The 11,432-nt window shown below is 40.8% G+C and overlaps 1 protein-coding gene across 1 annotated transcript in view; it reads right to left on the bottom strand.

Annotated features, from left to right (window-relative positions):
• Nucleotides 1-1,593: 1,593 nt before the first annotated feature.
• BCL2 (BCL2 apoptosis regulator) overlaps nucleotides 1,594-11,432 on the bottom strand; it is a 95,719-nt gene continuing 85,880 nt past the window's right edge. Inside the window, exon 2 of the mRNA XM_075052091.1 lies at nucleotides 1,594-6,369. Within this exon, the coding sequence (XP_074908192.1) occupies nucleotides 6,235-6,369 (135 nt within the window). The 3' untranslated portion in view covers nucleotides 1,594-6,234. The remainder of the gene's footprint in view (nucleotides 6,370-11,432) is intronic.

Genomic DNA, 11,432 nt, shown 5'->3' with positions numbered 1-11,432 from the left:
TGGGATGCTTCAAGAGCTGCTTTGTTGTTTGTCCATCGGTGCAAGTCAGTTTCCTGCAGTGCACAAATCTTGACTACTTGGTCTTTTGCCCCAAGTAAAATGTCCTCAGAGGCAGTTCTTGGTACCAAAAAGTTACTTACAATCCTCTTAGGATCAGGTGTTCTGTGAAACTTCAATGGCATGCAGTTGTTATCTGGCCATTCATACTGTAATAAATTTCACTTTGTATCATTTGCAGTCTGCCATTAAATATTTAATAAGTTAGGAAGACAAAAGCAGGAGCTACAGGTACTACGGGACTGAGAGCCTGCTGCCAGAGAGGGACTGCCATGCAGTGCAGCTTCTGTGGAGACTTACAGGGCTTGAAACCATTCCTGTATATTTTGAGAAGGGAGCTTCCTGGTTTTGGCCCAGCAAAACTTGTTTTAAAAATGCTCCTACCTAATTTTCAGATAGCTGAAACCCACCTTAGTCATCAGGTCTAACGTTCGCTTTGTCTTTATCCAGACCTCTTCTGTTCGCCCCATCTGTTCACTGTGCTTGGTCCCAGCAGCAAGGTAGGCATTTAATCATGAGTGCTAATCCCTTAGCATTTTTGCTAGAAAAAAGACAGTGCTAGACTACTTTCCTCCAAGTCCTTTTCTTCTTTTTTGACGCTCACAGAACAATGAGGGGGGTAAAGGCAGTACTTGCAGAACTGCAAATTTGCTTACCTTCTGCCTTGTGAAAGATTTAGAAACCTTGCTCTCTGCTGCACGGTTTAATCCCAGAGCCCAGAGTCTATTAGTTGTGTTCTGCTGCTTTTGCTTCTTCTTTCGGTTTGAGGCTGACTTCCTCCACCTTCTCTGTCTTCAACGACACAGACAGAGGGGTAGATGTTTTGCACATGTGTGAATTGTCCTTGAAAGGCATTAAACTACTAACTTCAGGCACTCACAATCCATGACAGCACAGTGCACACACTAGGCTGCAAAACCCACTCAAGAAGCTGGGTAAATCCTTAGGGCAGTTAAATACTCATTACCTGAGCTCATTTAGCTATGTTCTACATGAACTAAAGCCGCAGAAGGTGTGTGGCAACAACTGTGATTTGAGGGTCAGTTGGTATGAGCCTTTAAGAAGCAAAATACCTAAGTAAGTACCTGCTGGAAACCAAGCATATCTGTAACAAACCTTCAGCAGTAACAGAACTACTCCTTCTTCTCCTGTTAAAACTTGCTAATATGCTTTTCAAGCTCCTTTCCACATGGCTGAAAAGTAGTTTTAGCAAGTAAATAGAAGCATCGTGCTGCACCTTCCACAAGACATCAGACGTATGGGACAGCAGAATGGGTGACACTGTCCTTGGGTCCCAAAGTGCATGGTACACCTGCGGACTGTATTTCACACAGCAGCAGTTTACCAAACCTGGGTTATTGCATTTCAATGCACAGAGGTCTTTGAGGAAGGCTGGCAAATACTGGCCAATATTGAGCAGAACATCTCAACAGAACTATCAGGAAAGAAACATTATGTTTCATTTATGGGATTACACTCAAAATGTTTGAGCAGGTTTTTATCAACAAATCCTAAACAATGCAAATGCAAAACAAGTAACTCACAGTGTGCTTTATTATTTTTTCACAATATTAACTAGACAGACATGGAAAGTTTAATGGCAGCATGTTCTTACAACATTTTAAAGACAAAGAACAACATAATCATATTAAATGATGATAAACTGACAAACTACATTACCATACATACATCATCCAAAGGTACTGGATAAACGATATCTGCTTATGTACATTTATGCTGGTGATAATTAAAATTCAAATATTCAGAAGAAAAAGAAAAAAATATGCTATTTAAATTATAAAAATATACAGTTTTTGTGTGGAATTCTTAATGCTGTATAACTTTTTGGAAAAGATTTCATTATGTGATGAAGCTGCATTAACTTAGTATAGGAGTGTGATTTAAACCAAATACAGATTAAACTAGCTCTTTTGTCTTCCTTGTATTTAGCCTTGTTTGAAAGAGAGATAGGAATGAAAATCAAAGCTGGGCTTTTGTAATGAGAAAGAATTTTGATACTCATAAATCAAAAGTTGTTTAATTTTTCATATAGTACTGAGCCTTAAACTCATAATACAAATGAATCATCTTGCTAGCTTGTTTAAAGATAGAGGAAAAAAAAGATAGGCTTTAACATGCTACTTCACTATACTTTTAATCAATAGGACTTCTAGGCTTGTGAAGTGGAGTGCAGATACACAGCTAAGCACAGTGTCATGCTTCAGGGTCAAAGCATGCAGTCCTTACGTATAGCTGACTCCCACTGCCTCAGCTGGGGACATGCAAGGATTGGGGGTACTGGGTCTGTATTCTTCGAACTGCATCACCTTTGTGTCTCCTTTGCACATCTGGTTTCAGAGAAACATTGTTTCTTCATAATTGTTCCTTATTAGTGCAACCCTACTCAGGCTGTGTAATCCCCAATCACAATAGCAAATCGAACCATTCTAGCGATTGGGTAATTTTATAATAATTCACAAATAATTTTGTAATTGAAAATTTTTAGTAATTACAGTCATGTAGTGCACACATTTGTATCTGATTTTAGTTAAAAGTGGTTTTCAGACCATCTTGGGTGAACTCCTGCATCATATGAAACTCAAGATTTTCTTACATACCAATGTCATTCTCCATATCTTCCAGCCTCCTTCCTTATCTGTATATTACCTGGACAGCCCCATTACTCCTTCAGTGGATCCAGTGCTTGTTCTATTAAGAAATGTCATCTGTTTCAGCTCTGATTTCAGAATACTTAACTTGCAGAATTTTTTTCTTGTTTTTTCCATCTGTTCCTAAGTTACTGATCTATAACAGATCTTAGGTGATCTTACAGGGGTTTTTTTTTCAGAAGCAAAATATTTTCCTTCGTTATTTTCTTAATAAATGGAGAGAAAAAGAATTAATGACAAATAAATTGAATACAGCAAAATCAAGTATTTCTCTTAAATTCCTACGGATTTGCTGTTTTGCAAAAGACTGCCTTCAGAATTAACAATATTTTATAGTGAAGAATAATTATGGGGTCTTCGTAATCTTTTACTCTGCCCTTACATCATCCTTTTTCAAGGGAAAGGATGAGAGATGAACAAATTCCAGGTAACAGTCATCTTTAACCAAGGAGATATTTCAGTGATCTCTTTGTTTCCCTCCACTTCTTGACCTCTTCCTTTGTTGTCCTCTGATCTTCCACACCCAACCAACTTCAGAAGTGTCCCTCTTTTTTTATTTTTCGCTTTTACAACTTGGATGTGTTAGGAGTGGTCAGCTGTGTGTGCATACATAGTGACAGCGGATGGATTTTCACTGAAGCATAGTCTTGGAGCATGGAAGTCTATAAGGCATTTTGTGGGAAAAAAATCTTATGTGAAAGTGTAATGAAGAATAGGAAAGACAGGAATTATTGCAAAAGAAATGCAGGAGTGAGAGGAGAGGATTTTATTAAAGAAGTTCAAGCTTTTATATACATTCAATGTTTCTAATATGTTTCTTAATAAATGTATTATCAACTATCATTATACCTAATGCAGCCACAATACTGTACTATTCTGCAGTCAGGATGGGAAAAATCCATTAGCTCTTTAATAAAATAAAATCATCAACAGTCATCATGACTCTTCTTTTTGCCTGGTACTAACTAATACACTGGGAATTCCAGTGAGTAGACACAACAGAACACAAAATCCTCAGTATTTATTTAAATGTGTATCATGTGTCTTCTTCATATTATTTCTAAAGCAGCTTTAAAAAACTTTTGCCGTTGGAAGGTATGAAAAAATAAAACCCATTCAAATTATCCTGGTAGTATAGCAGCACTGGAATTGATAGTTACTCTTTTACTACTTTTGACAATGTAAACCTTTAATAAAATAAACAATATTGAAACAATTTGAGGTCTAATAGTTCATGAACTTTAACGGGCGTATGGGCACAAATTGAAACGAAGACTAGATTGTGAAATGAAACGTTAGCTCAATACCAGCCAATTCCAGTTGTGAAATTGGCTGCAGACAAATTCAACTTGGAAGCTGAAAAAACCAAAGCCCACACTCAATCCACAATATTCGGTTGCTCCCATTTCAGATATTTTTCATATGAACCCTACACGAGCATGCCCACTTCTGACAGAAGCGCTCTGAAAACATTGCAGGTGCTTTTTGTTTGATGGTGGGATTTTTCATTTTTCTTTAATCAAGCATAGTTCACATTTTTGTGTTCTTAGAAACATTTCCTTTCTATGTTTCTATAAAATCAAAAATAATTTCAAATTTGAAACGTAAGCTCTCGCCATCTTTGCTCATACAAAGTGTAGGTGCCACGACTAAATAGCAGTAAAAATGCTGAGATGTACGACTCTTTAAAAACAAACAAACAAACAAAAAAGCAGCTTTGAAGACACATCAACTACAGCCTTAACATTGAACATATTACATTCCCAAGTTAATGGAGATATTTTGCATATAATGCCACAAAGTTATTCGACTGAAATCTTGAGGTTGAACCTACAGTTTATTCACTGTATTTTTTTTCACCCTTAGAGCACTTATGTATTGTACGGTACATTTTATCCAGAGCTTTGCAACTTTTCTTTTTATGTCTGGACATCCATTTACCCACAAATCCCAGATTTCAAAAGTTTTATAGAAAAAATAGGAGCGCTTGACTTAAACATTTGAAGCTGGACATTTCCATGCCCCGAAGCAGCCCGTGGGACACGCTTCAGACTCTTCGGCTTCGTCGGGACTCCTGGCCCCCTCCGAGCACACGGAAAGCCCCGCTTTACAATGCATTGACACATCTGGTTTCAGAACACAGGTCTGTTTATAAAACTGTATACCGAGCATTCTGCATTAATTTTACTTGAGTTGCATTTTGTAACATGAGCAAATGACTTCAGTCCCCCCCCCTTTTCCTCCACCCTATTTTCGCTTGAAATGACAGTAGGCACCTGTGCAATCGAGGTGTCAGAGTCTCTGTCCAGAGAGAGGATTTGGAGTTTCTTCATCATCTTTTCTTCTGTAGACAGTCTTAGGAAATTATTAGCACGAAACAATTTTGAGGGCGAGGGGCAGGAGGATAAAGCTCACTTTCTTTTCCTGTTATGAAAATGAACTTGATTTTGGTGTCCAGTTTGATAAACAAGGATAGGCAGAGCTAATCTGTAACTCGGCTGAGGTCTGCTTCTTGCCAAATAAAATTAAGATCTTTTTCAACTTTCGGGGATTTAGAGACCGCATCTAATTGGTTTCAAACCCCTGGAGGAACTCAGTAAGTAAACAGGATTAGTTGCAGATATGAGCCCACTAAAGTGGGACACAGGTCAGGTCTTCAGACTCCAGCTCTGCTCTGTTGAAGCAGGCACTTAAGGTCTCCTGATGTTTCTGTGTCAGTAGCCGCAAAAAACGTTTTACCGCTGAGAAAATCATTGGAACGGCAATTTCCTGCAAGCCCCAAAGATTTAACTTCACACTTGTATTAAAAAAAAGTATTTGAGTTGACACGTATTAGGGTATTGTGATTATGACGTGATGGCACAACTGGTAACTTGAAAACGCACGTTCACAAGGCATAGGCAATCATATTTCCAACTGTTCTCCTGTAGGGATAGCCAAGTGTCCTTCAGGAAATTGCTATCTTGACTCCACGTATGTACCATGTTGAATCGTTTACTCTGTAAGTTCTTGCCAGCAGGACAGGGTGAGAACTTTGTTCACGCTGACCTTGTCTTTCAGATCCCTCCCAGCCATCCAGAAAATGCAAAGAAAATCAACACAATTACGCAGCCTTTAGCAGCTCAAGTAACTGCCCTTGTGAGTGTAAGCAGGTAGGTCTTTGTCAGTATATTTGCTCTTCAGAGATAAAATTATCCAGCCAGCTGCATTAATTAAAAAAAGAACCTAAAAGACTTTGGGGCTCATTAAACTTAAGAATAACAACATGATGTGATGACAGATACAACTTGCAGAGTTTCTGAAAATAGCAGGTTAAAATGTAAATATCTTTTAATAAATAATTTTCCTGCAATGTAAAAATAAATGATATTTCCTTTGGCAGTAATAGCTGATTTAATCTTTAGCTGGGAAGTTGTTTTGCTCATAAAATATCATTGTGCTACAGAAAAAAAAAATATTATTTTGTTGTTTTGAAAGACTTTTGTAATCCACGATAAACTGGGTGACTCTACTTATGTCCAAGATACGCGCCAAGAGTGATGCAAGCTCCCACCAGAACCAGACTCAGGATAGTCTTCAGAGAGATCCAGGAGAAATCGAACAAAGGCCTCATACTGTTGCCATACAACTCCACAAAGGCATCCTAGAAAGGGAAATAACAGAATATCAGAATTGCAGTAACTTTTTCAGAGAGGGAGGGCAACTTCTTCATGCTCAATAGTCATCCAGCAATTATGCTGGCACAAAAACCCCACATGAACCTATTAGAATAGTGATTTGGGAGCTATGTTTTTGTGCAGTGCTTAGCACAAAGTTCTCTTGCCTATTTCTTTACAAATATTGAGGTAATTACTTATGGTCGTGACTTCTGCTTTAACCATGCCCAGTCTAACAGAAAATATAGGAGCAGCATTTTTAAATAGGAGTACCACCACTTTGACTCCAGAATGTTGTATATACAAACATACACAAAGGAGGTAAATGGACCTTCATTCTCCAAACCTTTCACTTCCACTGGACATGGGGTATCTATATTGCTGGTCAGCTTCACTGAAAATAAGGCAGTGTTTATCTGGTTCCTTTGGGGTGGGTTCAGAGGACTATGTGTAGTAGCCACAGATGTTTCTTTGATATGAACTGAAGCTGTTAGGGTTGTGTTACACCTCTGACGGCCTTTCCCAACTGCCACCAAAAGGGGTGACACCTTGGTCCTGCGCTCCTGCTAACCATCCCTTGGAGGTGGCAGTGGGCTGGCTGTAGGGTCCGTTGGGCCAACCAACTGACCTGACAGCCCTGCCCAAAAAAAGAGCTGTCTTGTCAGTCTGCCTTGCCCCCCAGCCTACAGCCAAGACATCCAGCTAGAGGAAGAGGAGGGGGAGCGCGCAGTGACACCACGTCTCACGGCCGCCCACAAGTCACCCGGGAGTGAGGGGGAGTCCTCTCCCTCAGCCCAGCCCAAACCACCCTGGGTTTCCCCTTCGAGCTGCAGTCCCCCACGGATGGAGAGCTGTTTTGTAAAGCTGCTCTGGGAACTCTGGAGGGGTGTGTAGGCACCGAATGGAAAGGCTGCTTAGGTAGCAAAGATAAAGTTTTTGTGGCTCATAAATACAGTGGGATTTGACTGGGCTAGTGACCAGATGGGTGATACTCTGCACGTAACGCCTTTCTTGCAGGCTGCAGCTCCTAACGAACGTGAAGCTTCAGAGCATTCCCGAGAGACAGACAAATCATACCGTATGGCATGAAAGCAGTAAATAGCGAAGCTGAGTGACTTTAAAAATGTGACAAAACTGATAGCATCATTTAGGGCAACTCTTTTGTTGTGCAGCCAGTCAAGGTCTGTTCCCAAACTACTGAGAGAAACCCATGAAATAGCTATCTAATGTGGGGGTTTCTGCCTCTACCTTTATTACTCTAGACTTCCCATTTTTGGTAGAAGTTAACATTCTCTATTTATGTTAGAGTGCCTTTAGCTGTTTTGTAATGTTACTACACTAGGAGGTAACCTGCCTTCTAAAAATGCATATATGTTATGGTTTACAGAAGGACTTAAGGAATTAAAGGGAAAGGTCCCTGGTATTAATATGAACCTTCCAGCCAAGTTAATTTTCCGTAAATTAGGTAGTTAAATTAGCCTCCATCATTAGCCACCTCTATTGTCAGCATAAGAGCGTTTGTGGTTTTACCACAAGAGGGCGTGTAAGGTTTTTTAATATTTTGCCATTTTGACTCCTGTTCATTAAATACTGAGTGAAATTCAAATAAATGATAGGTATGTAATTCCAAAATATGTTATTACGTTAAGTAATATCGGTGCATGTTGTATGTAAGAGTGGGTGTCAGTAGGTAAGAGTCGGTAACAGAATAGCTATAGCCTTTGGCCAACAGATTGACCTGAAAACACGTCTGCCTCCTCCTATTTCCCCATGCTTGTTCCTCCAGGCAATCATTTTCAAACTCGGGTTTCCAAAGGTATATTCTTAAGTGAAAGCAGCTTAACCTTTGGGGCGAATGTTTTAATGCAAACTCTTCATTCGAGAAAATTTGGCAACTTTTGCTTAGCTGCCTGGTTTTTGCAATAGACATTTGCAAACTCTGGCCTTAATATTCTGCTGTGCTGTTGCAGAGCTGAAAAAGCACACTCAGTTTGCTGTGCAGCTCTTTGGAAAGCTGCTTTTATTTCTCCTTAAGGCTATGAAGTAACACAATATCCTAAAATGTTACAGACTGGGCTAAATCCTGTTGTCGCCAGTGCAGACTCACTGACTTCCACGGGAGCTTTGTCTGTATAGGGAGTCCAAGATCAGGCCTTATAAAAATACAACAAGGGTAAAGTTCAACACTTGGTGATATTATTATGGGTGGAAAAGAGAGGAAATGAAAAAAAAAAAAACCAACATGGAAATGCAAGTCATGTGAAAACATTTTAACGTTACGATTTTCATGGTTTCTTTCTGTGGGGAAGGTCTCACTTCTGTATATTCATGACAGCCGATGCATACACAGTATCAATATCAAAATGAGCATATTTTGTGCCTCCCTTCTATCCCAGTTTAGGAACATTCCTCCCAGTTTGTCTGGGAGAACATTTCTAATGATTTGATAGAGCTCCTGGTATTGGGTACGAAGATGGACAGAGGGTTACAGTAAAACTTGAAGACAAGGCAAAAGTATGGCCTAACCTATGGCTCAAAAGAGGAATGTTAACAAAAAATGTGCAGCATTCAGTACTTTTTCGTCCAAGATTATTACAACAATAACATGAACCCAACCTAATGGTGTCTGCACTATATATTACAAGTAGCTCTTTATGATCGTTCCCCCTCCCCTTCTCAAACATCCTGATTAGGCCTATTTCCGAAGCTTGTTTGAACAGCCTGTCACTATTTGTTTAAGTTTCAAACCTGTTTTAAATAAACACATGTTCATTTTATGTACTAAAACAAGGAGAGGGAGCGAGGGAAGTATGACTCGTTGCTGAAAACTATTTTAGCACACAGAGAACCCTAAACAGAATCTCAACTGTTTCACAAGGTTTGCCTCCTTCTGTAAACCCATGTATTTGTCACTGGATTTTTGTCACCTAAACCGGTCTGTTTAAAATAAGAGAATCTCTGCTAAAACAAATAAGATTAGGAAAATTTCTTGAAACACTTGATGTCCTCTGAAAAGCACTCTTCATAATGAAAGCAAGGGTCCCCTTGGCAAATAGACTGAGGCAAGTTCTGGCTTGGTCAACCTTTCTGGAAGTCTTACACAATTTGAAAGAAAATGGTTGCAGGCCTTGCTTTTAAGACCTACCTATTCAAAATTTAATGGAAAGTTATATCATGGATGTAAAATTCTATCAGGGCAGTTAAAAATTCTATAGAAAAGAACTCTTCATTCAGCTCTGCAAGTTTTTAAAAAGCAATTTCTTAAGAAGCTTTTATTAAGTCGAATCAGTCCATTGCTGGTTTACTATGCAGCTTTATGTTGACTGTTTCTGTGAAGCAAGGGACGTGAGGAAAGGAAAGATGCTCTGCCTCAGCTCCTCTTGGCACCAAAGCACAGGAGATACCTGCCTCACCTACCTGGCCTTGATTGGCAGGCCAGGAAGATTGCCCCCAGGGCACCTCTCGCTGCCTTCTCGCCTGTTGAACTGTATGCAGGGACGACATAGTGTGCTCCTGGCTGGAGTTCCTGGGATTTGCAGGGAGCCCAGGGCAAAAGTGGAGTTTGTCACCCTCGGAGGATTAGGAGGCGTGTTTCTGAGTCAGGGCAGTCTCAAAACAAAGCATCCAGATCACACTACCCCACTCTTCCGCTGGCCCAAGTTCGGCGTTTCTGATCCAAGAAACAAATGTCATCTTTAATTACACAGGCATTCTTTGCTTGCGCATGGAGCTGAGTTTGCTCAGTCTCGGTCCCTTTGCAACTCAGCCTTCACCTCTGCTTCGGAGGCGAGGCACAGCTTCTCGGCCGCAGAGAAGGACGCGCTTCCAGCGAAGCGTTACGGATCCAACGGCTCCTTACTGAAAATACGGAGGGAGAAGGCAGTTTCAGCCTGGCATTTCTGACTGAGGGGGCAGTGGGGAGAGCAAACACAAGGAAGTAAAGGCTTCCTTTTTCTACCTGAATCAAACAGCTGGTGAGGAAGTGACTTTATTTCCCTCGTTATCATTGGGTTGGCAGGATATCCTCTTGAGCCACATTGTATTGAATGAAGAGCCAGCGAGACTTCCATTTTACTGAACGGGAATTACCTTGCGGCTATTTTACGCTGCCCTCTCCGTGACTCCAAAACAAACAAACAAACACACGCTAGCTCCGGGCTTTTGAAGAAACCTGCACAGGTCTGAACGAGACAGCTTTGCCACCTGGTACGGGGCAGGAGAGGGAACGGCATAAGCTCCAGTGCCAAGGTTTAGCAGCTGAATGACTTTTCCCTCACCCCTGCCTCCATATGAATGACACAAATGCTCATAAAAGCTTTTGTTCCCAAATGGTAACTCATTTCAGAAAGAGTTTGGGGAGGGAGCGGACAGAGCTGGTTAAATCGTCCCATGTTTTCTATGCAGTGAAACCTCATTAAAATGTCATCTTGAAGCTAACGAGAAAAGTTCTTGGAACACAAAAAATAGACAAATCTGTAGCTGTTCTTTTCCCAAAGAGTTTATGGGTCTTCTATGCAAGCCTAAGTCATAAGTACATGTAAATAAGGGCAGCTCAGACCTTGGCTGTGTTGTGCCGAGGTGTGGCGTTTCATGAGGTCGGTATCTTTAGAGAGGCCGGTATCTTTTTACGCCTGGGAGTGCCAAAACGCTGGCAGTCCAGCCAGGTGCAGTTACTGAATTACAATGGGAAGGAAAAGAAGGTGTCGCCACACAAGCCCTGCTGACCACGGGCAGAGAACCTGCCTGGGGAGTGGCTTCAGCTCACCGAAGTCTGTGGGAACTGAAATCAGTGGAAATACTATTTGCATAAGGCTGACTAAATGTGGCACTCAGATGGAGACATCTAAGGAACAAGGACTAATCATGGCTAGGTTTGCTCATGAAAACCGATGCATACGCTGAGAAATACATAAATGTGAGTGGTTATAGTAATGGGGATGGCTATTCCTCCCGTCCACGCTCCCAGAGAGTGACCCTGCTGGCAGGCAGATTTCCTCCGGACCTCTGTGAGATGAAGGACAAGCCCAGGCTTTGGGGAATGGTCAAGCCA

The sequence above is a fragment of the Buteo buteo genome, chromosome 20, assembly GCF_964188355.1.
Source record: "Buteo buteo chromosome 20, bButBut1.hap1.1, whole genome shotgun sequence".
NCBI lineage: Eukaryota > Metazoa > Chordata > Aves > Accipitriformes > Accipitridae > Buteo > Buteo buteo.
Note: the sequence above shows the minus strand (reverse complement) of the source record. Positions and strands in the feature narration are given on the sequence as shown.